The sequence below is a fragment of the Nakaseomyces bracarensis genome (genome assembly GCF_045282275.1).
Source record: "Nakaseomyces bracarensis strain CBM3 chromosome Unknown Scaff13_0, whole genome shotgun sequence".
Lineage (NCBI taxonomy): Eukaryota > Fungi > Ascomycota > Saccharomycetes > Saccharomycetales > Saccharomycetaceae > Nakaseomyces > Nakaseomyces bracarensis.
In genome coordinates this window covers 1,912,491-1,933,861 of record NW_027263959.1, presented here as the reverse complement: position 1 = coordinate 1,933,861, position 21,371 = coordinate 1,912,491, and the positions used below count along the sequence as shown (strand labels likewise).

The window sequence follows — 21,371 nt, the reverse complement described above, 5'->3', positions numbered from 1 at the left end:
AAAAGAATATATCTGCTATACTTCGGAAATTGACTCCCAACTACCATCAGAGAGAATATAAAACCTTTACACTATCCATGGATGCTACCATAAAATTCACAGTACTCTTTGATATGTTCTAGAGCACATTTCGCTCCAAATCCTGCCCTTTGATCAATATCTTGTTTTTTCCAATCTATTGTATCAAGTGTTCCTGGTTTTTTATAGTTATTCATGATGAAAGGTAGAATCCCTTTAATAGTAACCACATTAGAAACGGCATCAGCTTCACTTAGTGTTAATCGAAGGATATCTTGATAATTTTTTGAAATTCTATTCTGAGACAAGATATCCCAACTTGCTATAGAACCTGGAGAAAGGACATTATTTCTTTCTGCCTTTTGAGTTTTCAAATCCCAACCTAAAACATCATCATTGAAGTGGATTGTGCTACTAATTAAATTGATATAGTATTTACCTTCAATCTCTTCCATAACTGCAAGGTGAGGTCTATAGAAATGTTCTGATATACCACAGTTCTTGACGTGATTCTTCAGAAACCCTAGCCATAACTTTCTCCCTTTTAATTGAGGTAATACGGCAGGGAATCTGACAAATTGCGTCCCACCTCTAAACTCGTCAAGTGCGTATTTATTATTTGGTATTTCTTCTTTGCCATCAAATTCAGTTTTACACATTCCAGAATCAAGATCACATTTCGCTATATGCAAAGGATACGTTTTAACAATTACATGTATGGTACCCATTGAGGTCGCAGAACCCTGATCATCCTCTTTTAAGAAAGGTACCCAATTTTTTTGAAAGAGAGGCATCTCTTGATCAATTTTCAAACGTATTACTGGAAGATCTTTTCTATGGGGTAAAACTATCTGCATTTTCCTATCATGGTATTCTAGATCTTCACGAATACTATAAATTAGAACAGGTTCCATTACTCCATCTTTTGTTGGGCGCAAAATCATTCTGGGGTCTTCAGGACCGCCAAACCATCCACCTTTCTCGAAGAAGAAGGGCACTTTGATCACTGTTGGATATGTAATATAGTAAGGGCTGGTTAATTCATCCTTCTCTTTCTTCGCTTTGGAAATCCTTATATCCTTTGCTTGCACACACTTATCGTATTCAACTGATTCCAGAGATCTATCACATCTTTTGTTAACTGCATATTTATTATCAATTTGTTCTAACCTGGATTCTAAATCTTGTGGTGGAGGAGGTGCATCAAGATAAGGAATCCTTTTTTCTTTTATTTCATTCCATTGTTTATCATAGACCTGGGCATTTATAAGTGATATTGTTCCAACCTCTCTCATAGCTGGTTGCGATATTATGACTCTGCTATAAACTATGTAGCATTGATGTTCTTCTAGCCATTGCGTCACAGCTCCGAATTGGAACCATTGCTTCTTTTCAAAAGCCTGTCCTGGTTCATCAACCTCTGTACCTTCAATTATTGGTGCATATACGTCATCTTCTGACAACATTGATTTCACATCTTTCAAATTATGAGCCAGGTTTTTCTTATTCCTACCAATAAATATCATATCACCCAAACCAGCTCTGGTACATTTTGTTCTCTCATGCTCATCTGGTAAATCTCTATTTGACTGATAACCTGTACATAGGAAATCATCATATGTCTCATGAAAATCTCTTCCGGTTGCCATTTTCTCAAATGGTTGCATGTCGACTAAAGATGAAACGTCTGCTTTAGTCAATTCAAGTTTAGTATCAACTATAGGTACCTTATCTTGAATATAGCTAACGAAATCTTCATATGTTTCAAATTTTTTGTGTTTCTCATCAGCTTCTTCTAGTTTTAAGTTTAAATTCTGTAAGTTATTCTTAGTTTCTGCATTAGGGTGGATCTTCAAGTTACTGTTTGAATCAATTTTTATTGATTTTACATTTAAATGTGAGCTACCATTTCCTGATATGTGAATAGATTCTGTTTGGTAAAATTTCCTCAAGCATAGGAAAACAATACAGATAATTGTACTGATAAATATAATATTCTTATTCCTCTGTACGTTTGTCTTAAAGACAGTCTGTTTTGAAAGTCTATTTCTTATCTTACCAATAGCATAAAAAAAATCTCTACCAGTAAATTTCTTAGACCACTTTTTCTTTTCATATTTAAGATGATGGGCATTATTCTCCTCTAATTTAGAAGCCTCTTCATCGACGATACCATGTCGATACTGGCCATCTTGTGCTTCATTGTCATACAAGGTTGATCTCTTCATCTATCACTAAGACTAATTATAAAAGCTTGTCCTCATTCAGTCAATTCTGAGGGTAAGCGTCTACATAATAATAAATGAATATTTAATCCAAAGGATTTTTTAAACTCTCTTTATATCTTAATTGACTCAAGCCATATAATATATATATAAATCTTACTTAATAAACCACATATCATCTTATACCAATGCTTTACAAATTTGCTAACAAACTGCTGTTCATGCATTGACACTGGTTTAGTCGAAGTTTAGGTGTTCAGCAACAGACAGACTGTTAAATGAAGTTTGGAACGGCTAATTCAAGGTTATACACACCACTATAACTGGACACGTACTTTACCTTCCTATTAATTTATTCAGCAAATTAAAAAGGTAATATTGATCCCTTAAATTTGGAAAGGCGTAAAGGCTACAAATTGCATACAATTAATTTGCTACAGCAGTTGTAAGCAATTAAGTAAGAGTTATAAACTTTTTAAGCATATCATTTATATTTGCAGCAGGGGAGTATAGGAAAAAAACTTTAATACTTAATGGATATACACTGGCGATTAAGCACGAAGGATATCAATTATACAGTGAAAGAAAAGATTACACTGTGTTCTTAAAACAAATGCGTCCAATTGGCAGTATCCTGCATAATATTAATTCGAAATACAGCCGGTGCCGTTCTTTAATTCGCTTTTTAATATTGCACCTTACTCCAGGCCACGTCATTATGTCAGGGTCCATCTACATGGTGATTAAAGGCAACGCCGCGATGCATAGAAAATCCGATGATATAACCATTTGTACGACATTTTCTTAGAGCAAACAGCCGCAAATGATTCATTACGTATCTGCACAGTGGTTTTTCACGAGCTTTTGAGGCAAGCACGGAAACGCATGTATAAATAGACTAAGCAATGATGTACAGGTTGCATGCTTTTTTATCAGCTACTAATTCTCCGTAGAAAATTTGTTATGATTTACAACCGGGTAAATACTTTGAAAATCAAAGAATCATAACGGTTCAGAATTTCGAATACCTGAATGAATAAACGATATTTACTAGGAAGTTTCCTTGATAACCACTACAGCATGAATTTACTTCAATTTATTTCACTTAACATAAATATTCTGGCTACTAAGAATGTCGCTTTGATGAAAAAAAATATCTATTTATATATATGTTAATATAAATTCTCTTTTTTTATTAGAATATTCAAAAAGATTTATTGACAGGACAAGTTAAGTACAATTATAATTGTATATCCAGATAATTGTATATCCAGAAATTAGATTTTTGGACGTTTTGCATCCGAAAAAGCAGAGAATGATGCTGAGCGCTTATGCTTAGTAGGAATAAACGACAAAAAGTTCAGTTTATCAACTATTCTACCAGGTTTTGCAAGTCTTAACATATCAACAACTTCACCGTTTCCAAATTTTGTATGAGGATCTATAGAACAACGTATCACTTTAATCTCGCCAGCGAGATTCGATACTACAACTCGAAAATCAATACTATAACCGTCACAATCCTCACAACGCTCACAGCGATCTATGATTAACATTGTATCGTTAACCAGACCAAGATCTATTTGGATCATAGATATTGAACTTTCTATATTCCTTTCAATGTGTTTGGCACTCTTTAACATGTTTTTATCTAGGAACAAGATACCACCACTGCCAAATATAAACACCAGTGATTCATTGAAAACAAACATTCTCTTAAAGTTATTCATGAAGGACACATAATATTCAAATTCGTTATCCTCCCTCAATTCTGTCAGTTCGGAACCCAAATAGCTACATGATGGAAACCCACTTAGCTTAACTAGAGGCTCATCCAAATACTTAGGGCGAAATACTTGAAACGAAAGATATTTATCGATCATAAAAATATCCATATTACGATAGTTGTCGGTTAGAAACGATGTCATTGTTTCATTCCTTACCAGCGAGGATATATCAACTATGCTAGCGGATGGGTTTGGCTTCTGTCGTACTACTGCAAAATCCGAAGTAAAAACATTTTTTTTAATATTACGAAGGAAACCTTCTACTTCCCATTTGGCAGGATTTGGAATGTCTACCTCCACTCTATCAAAAAATTCCACATTTGTCCTTCGAAGTCTGTGTTCTGTTCTTCTGACTGGTCTCCCAGGGATATGAAGAATATCAGTTAACGTTGGTTGAGCTAAGCGGGCCCTTCTTCTAAAAATAGCTTGTATATCATCTCTAGATGTGCCGTATTTCTGCTTCCAAACAATAATAGAATGTAACAAAGCAGTCCCGGATAGGTGAACAATTTCGTCCCATAAATGGGCTTCGGTATCAGGTTCGTTCAAAATTTCTTTCTCAAGCATATATAATAAATTCATAAATCCCATTCGTTCGGATATTTTATCCCACGATGTTATTTCACCTAGTGCACGTTCTAGAATATTCTTCTTATCCAAGTAACATTTCAAAAAGTTTACGAAAGTCATTGAAATCATAATCTTCCTTATCATCAGTGGCATTCTAAAGGACGAGATTAAAAAACTAAAACGATCTAAAGGGTTGATATGGAAAGTTGTCACACCATGATCTAAACGAATATAGATGGATGAACGATATGTTGTTAAACCCTTGTAACAGGTGTTCGTATAATACTGTGAGACGCTCTCACTCAAATGGTATATTTCCATCGGTATTAAATAATGACAGATATTCCGAGTATTCAACTCCTCAGAGTAAGATATTAACTGACAAAACTTCGCTTCTTCTGGTGAGTTATTGGACAAATTGCCATTATTAGATGTTGGAAGAGGAATGCCCGCATTATTCGAGTATGCTGTGTTTAAACTAGAAACTTGAATATAGTCATTCGGTAAATTAAGTAAGAACACGTACAGTTTCCCGGCACTAGTACAACAATATAAAAGACCTTGAAGATACTCCAGCCCTACTAATGTATTATCAGTATTCCGGTTCCCATTTCCCTCATCTGGTGTGCATCTTAAGAGGAAATCAGGTCGTATTTCTTGTCGATTAGATATTTTATCACTATAGTTCTTGATTACCTCTATGTAGCCATTTGATTTGCCTATTAGCATATAATCTGGTCTGTGTTGTTGATCGGATTCTTCAACTACTGCCCCTTCACAGGGTTTCAAATAGCAAAACATCTCAACACTATTATCCACCTCAGCTCTTTTATCAAAACATTTGAATTTAACCGGTTCAAGCCGATTATCTATCAAATCAAATACTCTATATCCAGATGGTTTCCCACTCTCATTGCAAGGCGTGGAAACCATGAACCTAAAATCTCTGGACATTTTTCCTTTCGTTCCTCTCTATAAATTTATAGTCTTTTTTTTATTAATACCAAAACTAACAGTCTATTATTTTATTCTACTTTTTTTTATCTTAAAAACTTACTGGAGTTTCGTTATAGCTCTCTAGAATCAAATACATTTGCCCTGTTCACTCAGCACTCTTTTTTATTGTCACCTGTTTTTCTTCTTTCTTATTTCCTTTGTTTTCTGACTTATTTTAAAAAGAGGTCGTTTGTCTACCTTTTGAAACTTATATGTCTTGAACTCCTTTTGTCTTGTTAACCTTCATTCACACCCCCACAAGAATATATTCCTTATATAAAAAGAGAGCCCTGAAAGAAAAAATGAGCTTATATTCTTTTCTGGCCCTTCTACAAAGGTACCTTCGTCCCGCAGAGATTTGCCTGCACAAATTCTCAAATTACCGATGCAGAGAAGTTTTTCAATTTTTTTGTTCTATGCTTTTTTAATAACCTTATTTTTTTTCCATGTCTCGAGGAAAGCAGTGCACAGAAAGCACCGTACAAGAAGCATAATATAATATACTTCCATGTGATCAATGGCTACTTGAAATTTGTCTTCTCTCATATAATGGTATATTGTTTATCGTAAGATATAGTGTTAAGTTAGAGAAGGATTAATGGAGAACAAATACGATTAATTATGCAATGGAATGTTTCGGATTTAGTTGTTGATAGAAAGTCTAAGTTTCAAGCACGATGTTGTGTGTTGAAAGACCAAGCGGACATACCTGATATATTGTCACAGATGATCCAGAGTGATAAACACATTTCCAAGGCTAGTCATATGCATATGTATGCGTGGCGTACAGCGGTTGTCTCCCATTCACAATCCAATTCTAGTGGTAAAAAGAAAAACAAGAAAAATTCGTCACCGGAGGTAGAAGTAACGGTTAAAAATGTACAGCAAGGTAGTTCTGATTGTGGTGAAGCTGGTGCTGGACAGCGGCTTTTGACTCTTTTAGAACGTGTAAATGTGTTTAATGTACTTGTGATTGTTACGCGTTGGTACGGAGGTACACCACTGGGGTCGGCAAGGTTTAGACATATTAGCAGCGCTGCTCTACAAAGTTTGAGGATTGGTGGTTTTGTTCCATAAGGTACAGTCATTACTAATATATATGTAAACTATAAATGATAGAGTATAAAACAAAAATAAAAACCCCATTGACGACTCTTATTCCTGTGAAAGTATGAATCAAGGCTTCATTTACAATTATATAACATTAATTGCCTAAAAGTGTTTTATTTTTGAATATGTATTACTAGAATATAATTTATAAAAGTCCTTTAAACATATTTGTATGGGTTCATAATACCGTTTGGATCAAAATGATTCTTTATATCCTTAATAATCTCAATTTCTTCTGGGGTCTTAGAATATCCGATATAATTCTTCTTTTGGAATCCCAAACCATGTTCAGCACTGACTGAGCCGAAATGAGATTGAACAAATTCATAAACAAAAGGTTCTAGACATTTTTCGACGTCTTTAGTGTATTCACGTACAGCAATATTCAAATGCAGATTACCGTCACCAACATGACCATAACCTATGGCGAAAACAACTGGTTTAGGAGCATCGCCTAGAAGTCCTGCCTCAGTCAATCTTTCGTTACAAGCTTCAACCAAAGAGTACATGCTCTTCAATGGTAAAGAAACATCATACTTGTAAACACCACCATGTGATTGACTTGATTCAGGAATCATTTCTCTCCATTGCCATAGATTAGCCAACTCAGTCTCATCTTGAGCAACTACACCATCAACAACCAAACCATCTTCCATGGCACTCTCTAAGAAAGCCTCTAGTTTACTATCATCATGTTCTTTATTAGATCCCGAAGTTTCGATCAGTATATAAAATGGATATTCATTTTCTAATGGGAATTGAACATCTTTCAAATGTTCTTTTGTCAAGAGCAATGACTTATCATCCATAAATTCGAAGGCTGATAAAATTTCTGAGAGTTCTTGCTTAGCTCTGACGAAGACTTTTTGAACAGTGGCATAATCATCTGTTGCCAAGAAGCACACATTTGTAGCCTTCGGTTTTGGAGCGGCAAGGATTGAAACACCAGTAACAATACCAATTGTACCTTCAGATCCAACAAATAATTGCTTTAGATCATAACCAGTGTTATCCTTTCTTAGGGAATGCATGCTATTTACAATCTTACCATTTGGCAGAACAACCTCCAACCCTAGCACAGAACCGTGTAAGGAACCATAGCGCAACAGTCTTAGACCACCGGCATTAGTTGCTACAACACCACCTACATGGCACGAACCCTTAGCTCCTAAATCCAATGGAAATATATATCCCTGTTCTTCAAGGTAATCGTTTGCAGCCTCCAGAATAACACCAGCATCACACTTGAAAATACCACTGACAGGATCGAACTCTCTGATCTTATTGATATTGGCTAAAGAAAGGATGATTTCATCAAATACTGGAACGGAACCACCGACTAACCCAGTGTTACCACCTTGAGGAACAACAGCCAGTTTATTTTCGTTACAATATTTCATGATTCTGGAAACATTAACAACAGTTTTCGGTTTCAACAGTAACTTAGACTGACCTTTATATTTTCTCATCCAATCCTCATTAAAGGCTGCAATGTTATCATTGCCCTCATTAGCCTCGACTAATTCGGATTCTGACAAAAATGACCTAAAGTAAGCAATATCTTCGGAACTCAAGGACTTAAACCTTTGGTCTCTCTTTACATCAGGATAGGATTCAGCTGTAAGTTTTGGTGCTAGTTTCGAGGAGTACCATCTGTGGTTTCTAATGTTATTAACAACCCTTTGGGATGAATATGCCTTGCGCCCCAAGACTAAAACGCTACGATTAGCAATTCCAGCATGCGGTAAAGCAAATCTCAAATGTGTGCTCCTACACAGCCTACCGTACTTATTCATACTAATAATTACCTCTATTCTAATCCAAAGCAAGATTGAAGACCAAGTCAGTTAATATCGAGTGCTGTTTTATAGGAAGTATAAAATGTTCCTAATACCAGCGAAATACAGAATTAATAATCTAGTCAATCAAAAAAAAAAACTGAAAATCTAGTACCAATTAAAAAAGAACTGTACTAAACGTGTAAAGTCACCTGATGCTAAAATGACTATAATATAAGGAGGAGTAGATTTTTTATTCTTTCTTACTATGAGCTTTAAAGAATCTCAGACAGAGACACCAATTGTGCTGATTTCAAATTCCTGTTATATTGCATTGATTCAGTATCTGATTGCTCAATTCAGAACAACGAATTATGTCCATAGAAGTTATATTAGATAACTAAAAAAAGAAAAGAAGTCAGGAAAATTTATAGAATTCCAAAAACTGTGGGAATTCTAGAAGAGTCACCTGACTCATCAAACAGTACGGATATATCAATTGGGTAAATGGGTTTAAAATGACAGAAGTATTTTAGCATTGATGCTGAAGAGATGAACCATTGTCATTGTTTCCAACCTTGAATGTCGCAACACGATACTTTCTGGTTAATCTTGGAAGAAAAAGATAATGATAACGATGACTTATTGAATTAGATATATTGGAATTAGCAATATAAATATACGAATGAGTTTAATTTAATATTAAACATACATGACTAAATAATGTATAAAAAATGAATTTATATGCACTACAATTTTCGAAAATAGTTATTATTTTTTTTCTTTTCAATTCAGTTCAGGAAAGCAAATGCAGTTAGGTAAATTGGAATATTAACATAATTAGGAGATGAGCTATAAGGCTAATTATCCGTTATTGATGCTCAAAATGTTTCATAACTTAAGGGTTTTTAAGAATTAAAAAATCAATGACCATCTAGATCTCTTGTTCTTAATATCAGCAGCTTTCGGAGCCATTTTTTCGAGATCATCGTTGATACTAGCTAAATCAATTAGGCTGTTAGATACCGTATTATGATAGCAATTTAAATCATATTGATTATTAGATTTCTCTAGATTTGAATTCCTATCAGGGCTCTCAGCTAAATTAGGGGTGGAGGAGTTATCGCTCATATATGGATATTCATGTCTTATCGTTCTGTGAGATGATGGTGAGACGCTTTCGCAATAGGTACTAGCAACGGATGATGGAGATGTCATAGACAGTGGACTCGTTGTAAATGAGTGCTGAAATTGTTCTGGTGTTTTGTAACCGTCCAATGGTACCATATTTTCCTTTGTAGATGACAATGGAGATGGTGTAAAAAATGTAGTACTGCAACTGGTTTGTTCTTTTATCTCATCCTTAATTGGAATTAGTAATGGCTTGATAGAGTCGATAATTTCACTTGATGTTATATTAATATCCCATTTGAAATAAGAAAGCAACTCCCTTTCTATAGTATTTATTTCTTTTAACGTAAGTAAACCTCTGGTGTATGAAGTCCAGTGCTTATTTAATGGTGATGAATCATTTAACGATTTAGCAGCCAAAATAAGACAGCCTAGGAACATTCTGTGTCTGGTGCTGTCAATTCCACATACATTAGAGGGGATTATAGCTCTTAATTTGTCTAAATATACAGCAGTTGAAATCAGTGTTGCAGTTTGTACATTTGATGATATTACAAGTACCTTTATGAAATTTCTAAGTTCTATCGTCTTATTTTCAGAAGAGCGTCTAATTTTTATAATACTGTTAGTTTTATCAACTAGAAAGTCGATCATTTCATTAGATACATTTTTTTGAAGGAACTTTTTCAAAACATCTAGACTGATGACATCATTATATAATTCATTCAGTAACATAATTTATAGCTTTGCACTCACGTTAAATAGTTAATTTAATATTCGGATTTTTTATTTTATTGGTTTGGATCCGGTAGCTAGAAATGAAAAATTATCTCACTCTTAGAATTTCGTTAAATTTCGTATTGACTAAATGAAAGAAATAAGTCGAGGAAGGATTTAAGCAAAGGATAGAAGAAAAAAATTAGCGATATATATATTCTTTTTGTTTGCAGTAATGCGGAGTTACAACATGTAGTAATTTTAGAAAGATTCTAGCCAATTTGGTTTTAAATTTCACTAACCAGCAACCTCATTTTTTTGTACTTCTAATTCTAAGAATATAACGCCGGTGGAATCATGGATCTTTTTCAGTTACAAATAGCTACGATATACCAAATGATAGCCAGAATACCTTGATATTAAACAGATCATAAAAACCTTACGCCTGTTACCAGCACAGGAAATGTATATCAAAAGCATTTTGGAAGATGTGAATGATCTGTCCATCCAAGATACAATTTTTGGTTAGATAGTACCCAGCATGAATTATAAGATTTGCAACAATAGTTTAGCCTTCTTCTTTGATTGTGGAATACTATCTAATAACCGCTGCAAAATGGCTGAGTCGTCCTATTTTAATACCAGTGCCCAGCTTTTTTTAAACAAAGTAGAATGATGCGTCGATTTCTAAGCCAGGGTGTATCGAACTAAACCTTTTTTTTCTTTTATTTTCTTCTAAAAAGATGCTTATACGGGATTTTCTTAGACAGAGTAACAAGACAAAGGAGTTTGAGTGAAAAAGAAATAAAAGTGGCTGGGTAGTCATGTGATCTGGATGATGTGCTAGTAACTTTTGTATAACCAGCTCAAATATTTTTGAACCTATTATTATTTTACTCCTAAAGGGTGTGGTAGTTAATGCTGTCAAAATCAAAAGGTATAGTTGCCACTAATCCAGTTATAAAAACACTGAGACCCCATAAGAACATAGCAGCTAAAACAAACTGGTCAGATGCTGATATAATTTTCCATTTCGTAATAATCATTTTAGCTATTCTGATGGGTTTTGGTTCATTTATTTCGTAATCTTCCCCTGCAACATGATTTCCGTAAAAAAGGGAGCTCTCTAATAAAGAGGAGGAGTCATAAGAAGCGGACAAATCTTGGCCATACCTATTGTTTGGAGGCTTATTTACGGAGTTTTTAGAAAATAAAAGCGAGTTTTCCATATTCAGGTATGTGGAGTACTTCCTGCCACCTGGAACAGAACCAGCTGTGGAATTCAAATAAGGATCTATGAACCACTCAACTAGCGTATCTTGAAGGTAGATAAACGTATTAACAAAGAAATTCAACGTAATATACGGGAGAAAGACCAATAACAGAAAATGCAATAAATCTTTATCCCCAAAATAGTTAACAACTTCCGAAAATAAATCTTCATGACCGGTAACGTATATGAAGAAGATAGACATTAGTAAAGCTTGACCAATTGTCATCCATATGTTACTAATTAAGACGATGGTTAAAATCATGAAATTTTTACCCAAGCTATTCAAATTTGATAGAGTAAAATATGCCTTTTGTTCACCAGCAGAAGATAGTTTATCAATTATGTTCTCAGCATGTGTGGAAATATTAACACCTGAATTTACATCAGAAATTACATGATTTTCCACCTCATTGAAATTTCTGTCTCTCCAACGGACCCACGTAAAACCTCTTTTATCCTTAAATATTGGTTCACTTTCTTCATTCCTATCTATTTGGTCACCCTCTCTGCTTAGCGAAGTAATTCTTAATGAGTTATCTTTTGGATCGACTAATATCAATGTATCATCTTTGATATCTCTTTTACTAGCGCCTTTAGCGTCAGTACCAGCAAATTCATTATGATAGCTATTACGCTTTTTAAATTTATCCCAGCTATTATGATCCATGGTAGTTATAGTTCCATAGTTGCCCTTCATATTAATGGCATCTATTTCCGATGAATAAATATTATTCGATATAGATGACGACTTCCTTCTTACCCCGATACAACTAGACAACGTAATATTGTGTTTATTTAAGGTAGTATTTTGTAGATCAGATTTGAAACCATCGTTGGAATTGTTTTCTAAAGACCGATTTGCAAAAGACACCTCTTGATATTGGAATATATTTTGGATAACACAAATAATGAATTCACTTAACGACCAGGAAATGCCGAAAATATAAGATTGTCTCGGTATGATGTGCCATTGTAGAGCAGAAGCATCATCTCCGTCAGAATCAATTAATGTTATATGGTTATGACCGTCTTGGATTTGTGGATACGCTAATCCAATAAGAATTAGCAAGAAAAAAGTGTCATTAACAGGAAAATCAACAATAAGATTCAAAAGTCTTTGTGAGGGACTTATATTCAATAAAAACATTTTCATAAAAAACAATAGGTATGGTGAAAAGAAACCAAGTAAGAATGTTCTGAAATAATCTTGACTGTTCGGCGCAAACATTGAAGGATCATCATATTTATTCAGAAGCAATGTAGATGATAAATATGCTACTGCAAATAGCATGGTGGCTAATAAGGTTGCTACTACAACCACCGAAGGTTTGTTAGAGCAAAATAAAGGCATAAAGTATGATGCTGTACTTGATATTCGTACCATTATTATTGTAGTATCTATCTAACTTTTCTTTTGATCGTACAGCCGTAAATTCCTTAATGTATTGGAATATAGAGTTTATGTTAAGTAATGATGATTGATAATTGAAATTCTTATTTATTTATTACTGAGATAGTAGCCCATGAGGCAACGTATAAAAGAAGTCTGCATCTAAGTATCGATAATGTCTTTCTTGAGCAGCACGTTAATGGTTGGTATGTATAATACTCTAGAGAACCCTTAGTATTTAATTTTTTTCCCGATACATGAACGCAGCATAAAGAATCTAGATCACGTGACATATTTATAGTCATGCATCTGAATAAACGGAAGTACTCTTTAGTATAGGGCTCCGATTAAACCCCCAAAACATATCAGAATAACTTAGGTAGATATTTTATTATAAAAAAGTTGAATTATGAAGATATATATTGATGAAGAATGCAAGGATTGCGCTTAGTCGAACAAACCGAAACCCATGTCGTCATCGGATTCTTCAGCAGCTTCTTCTTCCTTAGCTTCTTCAGCAGCTTCAGCACCACCAGCAGCAGCGGCACCACCAGCAGCAGCACCACCAGCAGCAGCACCACCAGTAGTGTGGAAACCGGACAAGATTTCCTTCAAGTCCTTACCTTCCAAAGCCTTAGCGTAGACATCAGCCCAGACCTGAAAAGATTTTACTGTATTATTGTCTATTGATCAATGTTAATCTATTTGATCCATTCCATCTACTTTCCTCTTTTATGTTTTTATTGAGTGGCTAATTGGGGGTCAAACTAAATCAAACATTTATACACTAGTCTTAAAACCCCTTACTCACAGTTTTTCCAGGATATTGAATTATCTATCCTCCATATATTCTTGTTTTGCTATCTTTAGCACAATCTGCACAGTTTCATTTCAGTATCCATTATAGTTAACACAACTAAGGTATTGCATTACTTCAGCTTCAATGTAGGGAAATTTTCTGGAGCCTCTTGGTGTGTGTTTTTCATAGATTAAACCCCAATTATATTTCTAATCATATTAAGGAGAAGAGTCAGTTCAATGGAGTAGTATCAAATGGAGTTCAGAATTTTTTCCTTTCAAAAAAAATATCAGAAACATTAAAAAAATAGGTTAAACAGTTTATCTTGTTAGTATTACGTCCCTTTTGCAAAACAGCTTATCAATTCAAGGTCATATAATTTATCTTTAATTTACTTCTTCATTATGGTAATTTGTATTTGTGCTTTAACAACTATTTTTTCAAAGTATCCACTAATAAAAAGATAAATACCTTCCAGAATTCCTTATAAGTTTTATTTTAAAAATTCAATTTAACATACGTTGTCAACGTTGGCACCAGCAGCCTTGGTCAAGGTCAATAGGTTGTCGGCGGTGATTTCAACACCAGCATCAGCAAGGATGAAGGCAGCGTAAGAGATAGCAGCGTCAGACATTTTATATTATTTATATCTAGTTTGATGAGTACCGAGCTTCTTTAGATAAGAAAGGGAATATAACAAGAATTCATTTAATACAAATAAAAAGGTATATACTAAAGACCACTAATGTCAGAAACATAAGTAAAAAACATCATAACAATTCGATAGTTGAATTGGTTTCTTCCCAGACAACCTTCAGTGCAGACACCTAGTGCTCTAGCAAAACTGACGAAAAACGATGAGGAAATGACCAAATTTGACAAAAATTGAAGCAGTCGAAATAAAAAAAAATTTTCTATAATTTTTTCGTACTTCACGGGACGGGTAACATAATTGTGTATTCCGGGTTACCAATTTAATGTTGGTCCTTGACCAATTGTGCATCTTTGAATATGCCAGCTATGCGGCACTTTTATTGCACGTGCGTAACTTTTCCAAATATAGGAACACAAAATATAAAGCTTAATATCTCTTTAATGAATATAAAAAAAGAGGTTTCTATACCTAAAAAGGATTAAGAGGGTGTCTGGGTGTTTTCCACAGTAAGCAGTCAAATATTATTCTTAATCTTGACGAGTTTTTGACATGGGACTAAAAACCCTTAAATAACGTGACCATATTAATGCGCTATAGCAATCAGTATCCTATGATAGTTTCAAAATCGATTAGATAGTCCTTTAATCTGTAAATTTTGGAATATTTAATTAATATATATGTATATATATATATATATATAAAGACTGGGGTGAAGTATGAAAGAATAATCAATAAAAATTTAGTATGAAGAAAGCTTAGATGTAATATCTAATATTGAAAAGATAGGAATATAAAAAGGCTCAGAATATTTTAGGGTAAAAAAAAAAAATAAAGTTTATTTTGTATATTTCAATAACATGTACATTAGAAAAATGCAGTGACTCTCTAAAAATCTTTCAAGTTATTCCTTCTTGTTAGTTCTTTTTATTTTTTTTTAATTTAGTTTTTGTTTATTGATAGTTTTTGTACTCTTAATATACAAATGTCTATTGCATGGTTTTATTGCATGCTCTTTCAGTTCTTGGTAATCTTCTCAATTTTCTCCTCCAAATCTTGTGCTTGTTCCTTGTGGTGCTTTAGTTGCTCCTTCAAGTTTCTCAGTTGTTCCTTTTCATGTTGCTTGATGAAGTAGTCTTCGGCAGCTTTCTCTCTCTTGTTAAAACTATCACCACTTCCACCGTTGGATGAGTAGCCACCTACTGGTGGTGGCATATTAGAGTAGGTCCTCATGACATTGTAGCATGGTGTTATATTTCTACTTTGTTTTAGTGTGTTGGCAGTTTGACGTAACATTTTTTTTAATAGTTATTGCTTTTACTTAAGAAGTGTTTATCGTTATGGATTGTACCTCTTATAGATAAATGAAACCAATTTTACAATTTCTATACCGAGCCTTTTAAATTAAAAGTAAAATAAAGAAAAAAGGAAGATATAATAAATATATAATAGACCTAAAAAAATAAAGATAAAGCCGATTACAAGTGATACCTTTGTGGCACTATTATCATCACCTCTGTGCCCTTAGTATTTAGGAAATAATATAAGAGGATAGGCTCCGACGTATTGGACATTTTCGTAATGACCAACATCACAAGTCAATATCCAATATGTGTTTTTGTGGAGGGGGAATCTAAAACCCAATAAAATTCAAGATACTAGTTACCGGATTTCTTAACCCTCAGAACACTTGGTATTAAACACCCACACGATAAACATTTTCCCTCTCTTTCTTCGATTGACTCAAGCCCTCTCTGTGACATTTCTTAGTTTTGTTTTGTTAGAATTTGTCTCCATTCACTATTGGCCCTCAGTCCCCCATTCTATTGCTCTCCACGGTTTCTGAGCAATACCATGATTCAACCAATAACTGAACAGTATTTGATGTCTTTCTCTTCGGTCTGACAAAACCAGGCATGAAATAGTTTATTTTCTACAGAGTGAATATTCAGTAGGGTAACTTGAAGGCTATTCCCAAGGGCTTACAAGGGAACAGGTGGTACCCTTTAAATGTGATAAAAGATATAAAAATAAAAAATCATCCTACCAATGGGTTTTGCGATGCATGAGATGGGAGGGTAATCCCAATGGCCTGCTGATGATCGTCAATAACAGCTGATTATGACTGCTCTTTGGGACATACTGAAGAGTGTATGAGGTGATCATAAAAGTTCGTATAAAACAAGGTTTTTCTGCATATCAGAGTAGCGGGCTGTGTATATGATGATATAAATCATTATTTTAATAGTTAAAGAAATAAGTAATAAGATATAATTTGTAGTCTATATATTTAAGAAGAGATGGGATTGGTGAGAGAAAAAAAAAAAAAGAGTCATTGGAAAGTACTTTTTTTTACGAAATTACTCTATTCTAGTCCTTTTCTTAGCTGGTTCGTTAGCGGTTTCTGGAATGGCATCCAAACTTTGCAAGTCAATGTTACTAGTCTTGGTAGATGTGTTAGCACCCCCTAAACGAGGAGTAGTGATTTCAGCATGAAATTCCTTGATTATAGAGTCCACATCATCAATATTCAGAGGTCTGACATCACCTAGCTTCTTAATCTTTGCTGTAACTTCCTTGACTTGGTCATCTGTCAAGTTTAGATTTAGTTGGTCAACTCTTGCCTTGATAGCGTTCCAACCTGTCAGCCTGTTGGCGAAGTGTATATATCTCTTCATACCAAAATCATGTGGATCCAGGATTTCATAGGTTGAAGGGTTCGCCAGGATTGCCTTAGCGTGAATACCAGCCTTGTGAGTGAAGGCACAGAAACCTGTAATTGGGTTGTTAAATGGAATATTGACTTCCACAGCTTCAGCCACCAGGTTCTCAATATCTCTTATCTTATGAAGCTTATATTTGGATTTGACGTAGTCTGGGGCAGCAACAATCATTCTGGCCATCAAACCACCCAAAGGAGTTATACCATTCCTCTCACCGATACCCAATACACTGACATCGATAAGTTTAGCGCCACCTTCTAGAGCGGTGTATGCGTTGGCAATAGCACAACCGGTATCGTTGTGAAAGTGACATTCGATATCACATGACACGACGGACTTCAAGGTCCTTATCAGTTCGTAGACCTGTCTTGGGTTTGCACAGCCGACAGTGTCAGCAATACCCACTCTATTTACACCGATCTTGTCAACTGTTTTGTATATATTTAGCAGGTCAACTAGGTCACTTCTAAAACTATCTTCAGAAGAAAATCTGATTTCAATACCTTTGGATTTAACGAATTCGATAACCTCAACAGCGCTCTTAGCGATGTAGTTCATATCCTTACCATGAGAATATTGTCTCAGAAACTTGGAGGTACCGATAACAACATCTACACCGTCAACACCAGTCTCAACAGCAACACGAGCATCATCCATATGACAACGGATGTGGGTCAAAATCTTGGCCTTCAAGCCCAAGTTACAGATGGCCTTACAGTCCTGGTATGATTGCTCAGAGGCAACTGGTGAGGTCAACTCAATGTAGTCTACACCGAAATCATCAAGAGCCTTGGCAATCTCGATCTTCTTTTCGGTGTCAAAGAAGGCATTGGCAAATTGTTCACCTTCTCTTAGAGTAGAATCAATCAATTGAAAACTATTCACATTAGAGAGATAATCAGTTGGACTTGGGGCATATGGATTACTAGCAGTCATAATTAATCAATTTTATCTAAAATATAAGAATATATCTTTGTTACCTTTATAATATTTGTGAATAGAAGATGAGATGAGATGAGATGAGATAAGATAAGATAAGAGATAAGAGATAAGCATTCAGTTTCCTACTTTTTATATAGAAAAACTTTTTCTTTCATTAATTTATGTATATAATAGCTATCATTTGACAGTTAAAATTTTTCCTCGTTGTTCCTTTCTTCTTTTAGTAAGCGTCATGATCTCATTGTCTAAATGACTGATAAAATGAAACTTTATTTTAAGCAATTGATGATTGCTAACAAAATACAAAGAAATCCCCTTTTCTAGAACTAAATATTTATGTAATGACCATGTAATTTTACACCTCTGTATTCAGTTGAGTCACTTTATGATAACATCCACTTAAAAATTTACTCTAATAGCCGCCAGAGACACCCTTAAAAAAAAAAATTAAGCAATTTGCTAATTAACAATCCAATACAAGAAAATCCCGTCGCGATTTTAATTTTTTGCCAATAATTCCATCTTAGAATTGAAGCATAGAAGCAATTCTCTACGATACCTTCTACATACTCGAGTTCTCGAATTGATTATAGCGAAAAATTGAGGTGGAATTTGGCTAAATTTGCTCTTTTCCCGTATCGTAAGTGATATTCCGCAGTTACTACATCCCAGCAGAGATCCGCGATGATTCACAAAAACAAAAAAATTGAAAACCCTGGATAATTTTGATACCTAATAAAAAAATATAATTTCCCATCGGGATTTTTTCATTTCCCACTTTTTAATTTTTTGCTTTCCAAGAAATATAAAACTTACCCGGCATATCGAAACTTAATTTCAAAAATCAAGTCGAGATCTAGTCACATGATCAGAACCTTTTATTTTTTTTAAATTAAGAAATTTTAAAGGGATCCCTAATCTTAATATTAACAAAAAAAGAAAGAAGAAATTTAGAGAAGATCTGTACGGCGTTAGTGGTTTTATAAAGACAAAAAAAAATTAAAAATGGAAGCGGGGGTGGGATGAGGTTAAAATTATAGTGAGCAAGGGGATTTGTGTCAAGTGAGGGCAGAAGCCTTATGAGTATCTGGTATATTATTAGATTTTAATAAACATGAGAAAAAAAAATAAAAATCTGGTGGAAAGCGAGTTATTATTAGTTAAATAAAGCTTTTATTACATATAAGTACTCTTAAGGGGCGCGAGGGATAAAAGAGAAGTTGTTATGATATTATAGCAAAGTGGTAGGATAGATGATGTTGAACAGAAGACTATACCATACGTTTCAAAGTAGGACGTTACAACAATATTTGAAGGATCCTATCAAGCTTTTAGTGCTTCCGATACGTAATAACAAACAATTTGTATATTACAAGCATGGTGATGATCTATTAAATCAGAAATCCCTGTTGATACGATGTGAGAGGTGGACCGTAGAGAAGTCATTGAAAATATGGAATAAAATGCGTGAATCTGATAAGAGTTATAACAAAAAACTCGTTTTGTATATAAATAAACTGCTGGATACTGTATCGTGGACCGAGGATAGTCTGGCCAGTGTGCCGAATGAGAGTGCATTATTGAAGAGATTGCGTGATAGTGATGATAAGATCACATTGACTGAGTATAATAAGAACGCTGAGCTTGGAAAGGAGCATCTACTACCTTTACACATCTACTATCCAATTCAAGGGAACAATGATGCTTCTAAAATCATTGATTCCCTTAGAAGATTGAGTAACCATGGTCTGACATATCATAAACGTCAGATCATCTATTGTCTACTGGGGCTCCCGCTAACCATACCACTAATACTATTACCAGTGATCCCCAATGTTCCTGGATTTTACCTGACTTACCGTATTTACTGTAACTACAAGGCCTATCTGGGTGCTAAGCACTTACAAAGAATTGTCAATGAGGAAACCTCAGAACTGTCCTTTTTCGAGCTGCCCACAGTTATGGAAAGAGAAGAACTTACTAAAGAACAATTACCCATAATATTGGATCAGCTTGAAGTTCAGGAACTAGAATCAAAGCTTCTGAAAGCTATCAGACAAGAAAGTGGACAGTGATGTAAATAATTATTCGTTAAAAAGACCAGTGTTTCATAGTAACATATATACCTATATTCCGTTATTACTTCTATATCTATAAATAAACTAATTTTTTAAAACTAAATGACCTAATTCAATAATATCTTAATTCTACCATAACCCTAATTTCGCAAAAGCTCCAGCCTTCTTAACTGCTACTGTACCACTCAGCGCTCTAAAGTTTACGCTGGGAATTACTTTTTTTGATAGAATAGTAGCAGTCACAACTTCGAGCACTTACCATCCGTACATGTTCCCGCATTGTCACGCAAACACCCATACATTGCACTACTAACGAAGAGGAAGTACTATCTTATTACCAACGAAAAAAAGTGAAACGATAAAATTTAAAATTAAAAAAAATTGGATACCTCCGCATTTCTAGCAAGCACGTGTATAACAAATCAGCGTACTAAGATGTGTTACTCGCTTGAAATTCAGAAAACAAGCACAAAAATTTCCCGATTCGTACATGCGACGCAACAGCGTGTAGGGAAACAAAGCAAGTGAGAGTTAGAGAAAATTAAGGGCGGAAGGAGGGAAAAAAATTAATTATGGTTGCCGGGTAACCCCCTTCTAACACGCAAACACGCATTGGGGCCGATGAGGGAAGGGTGAGCAATGCAATCCTCCATCTCACACGGATTGGTGAGATTATTGAACTATATAAGAAAGTTAGTTTTTTGTTTCAGTAAGTTTCTCGTTATTTCTCGTCTCTCTTCTTACAGTGTATTATTTCTTCTTTACTAAAAAGACCAATACACTCACATACATTTCACGATGCGTGCTAAGTGGAGAAAGAAGAGAGTTAGAAGACTTAAGAGAAAGAGACGGAAGGTGAGAGCCAGATCCAAATAAGCGGATTGAAGGTATATTAATATAAATCTTCTATAAATCCATTTATTGTTAATGATTTCATTCTGGCTCGTTAATGATATTTAGATATTATTGTTTTGCATTCCATATCTAAAAAAAAAAAATAATTAAAAAGTATCTAGAGGTATTTTTGTAAAGTTATATAATTTATAATTTAAAAGAAATATTTTTGGATCGTTTTAAAAATAAAAAAGAATTTTGAATAATCACACAACTTTCATTATATGTATTTATGTAATTTTAAGGGTTTTTGCTATCGGTGTTTCCTTAATTTTATTCTATGGAGAT

The 21,371-nt window shown here is 34.4% G+C and overlaps 10 protein-coding genes across 10 annotated transcripts; 2 read left to right on the top strand and 8 right to left on the bottom strand.

Moving 5' to 3' along the window:
* Window positions 1-71: 71 nt before the first annotated feature.
* Window positions 72-2,246, bottom strand: RNJ42_04883 (uncharacterized protein; the record flags this gene model as incomplete). Its single annotated transcript, XM_071055047.1, has 1 exon — window positions 72-2,246. One exon carries the CDS (start codon window positions 2,244-2,246, stop codon window positions 72-74), a length of 2,175 nt encoding a protein of 724 aa, XP_070909740.1.
* A 1,274-nt stretch (window positions 2,247-3,520) lies between these two features.
* GID12 (Gid12p) lies at window positions 3,521-5,554 on the bottom strand (the record flags this gene model as incomplete). Its single annotated transcript, XM_071055046.1, has 1 exon — window positions 3,521-5,554. The coding sequence occupies one exon, from the start codon at window positions 5,552-5,554 to the stop codon at window positions 3,521-3,523; it is 2,034 nt and encodes a 677-aa protein (XP_070909739.1).
* A 663-nt stretch (window positions 5,555-6,217) lies between these two features.
* On the top strand, window positions 6,218-6,673 carry RNJ42_04881 (uncharacterized protein; the record flags this gene model as incomplete). The annotated part of the gene is made up of 1 exon (XM_071055045.1): window positions 6,218-6,673. One exon carries the CDS (start codon window positions 6,218-6,220, stop codon window positions 6,671-6,673), a length of 456 nt encoding a protein of 151 aa, XP_070909738.1.
* Window positions 6,674-6,864: 191 nt separating this feature from the next.
* Window positions 6,865-8,502, bottom strand: DLD2 (D-lactate dehydrogenase; the record flags this gene model as incomplete). The annotated part of the gene is made up of 1 exon (XM_071055044.1): window positions 6,865-8,502. One exon carries the CDS (start codon window positions 8,500-8,502, stop codon window positions 6,865-6,867), a length of 1,638 nt encoding a protein of 545 aa, XP_070909737.1.
* An 897-nt stretch (window positions 8,503-9,399) lies between these two features.
* On the bottom strand, window positions 9,400-10,350 carry PCL9 (Pcl9p; the record flags this gene model as incomplete). Its single annotated transcript, XM_071055043.1, has 1 exon — window positions 9,400-10,350. The coding sequence occupies one exon, from the start codon at window positions 10,348-10,350 to the stop codon at window positions 9,400-9,402; it is 951 nt and encodes a 316-aa protein (XP_070909736.1).
* An 881-nt stretch (window positions 10,351-11,231) lies between these two features.
* AIT1 (Ait1p) lies at window positions 11,232-12,989 on the bottom strand (the record flags this gene model as incomplete). Its single annotated transcript, XM_071055042.1, has 1 exon — window positions 11,232-12,989. The coding sequence occupies one exon, from the start codon at window positions 12,987-12,989 to the stop codon at window positions 11,232-11,234; it is 1,758 nt and encodes a 585-aa protein (XP_070909735.1).
* Window positions 12,990-13,442: 453 nt separating this feature from the next.
* RPP1B (ribosomal protein P1 beta) lies at window positions 13,443-14,428 on the bottom strand (the record flags this gene model as incomplete). Its single annotated transcript, XM_071055041.1, has 2 exons — window positions 13,443-13,666; window positions 14,311-14,428. The coding sequence occupies 2 exons, from the start codon at window positions 14,426-14,428 to the stop codon at window positions 13,443-13,445; spliced, it is 342 nt and encodes a 113-aa protein (XP_070909734.1).
* A 1,035-nt stretch (window positions 14,429-15,463) lies between these two features.
* Window positions 15,464-15,742, bottom strand: RNJ42_04876 (F(1)-ATPase inhibitor IF(1), mitochondrial; the record flags this gene model as incomplete). The annotated part of the gene is made up of 1 exon (XM_071055040.1): window positions 15,464-15,742. One exon carries the CDS (start codon window positions 15,740-15,742, stop codon window positions 15,464-15,466), a length of 279 nt encoding a protein of 92 aa, XP_070909733.1.
* Window positions 15,743-16,806: 1,064 nt separating this feature from the next.
* LYS20 (homocitrate synthase LYS20) lies at window positions 16,807-18,105 on the bottom strand (the record flags this gene model as incomplete). Its single annotated transcript, XM_071055039.1, has 1 exon — window positions 16,807-18,105. One exon carries the CDS (start codon window positions 18,103-18,105, stop codon window positions 16,807-16,809), a length of 1,299 nt encoding a protein of 432 aa, XP_070909732.1.
* A 1,259-nt stretch (window positions 18,106-19,364) lies between these two features.
* Window positions 19,365-20,186, top strand: MRX19 (Mrx19p; the record flags this gene model as incomplete). Its single annotated transcript, XM_071055038.1, has 1 exon — window positions 19,365-20,186. One exon carries the CDS (start codon window positions 19,365-19,367, stop codon window positions 20,184-20,186), a length of 822 nt encoding a protein of 273 aa, XP_070909731.1.
* Between the last annotated feature and the right edge of the window lie 1,185 nt (window positions 20,187-21,371).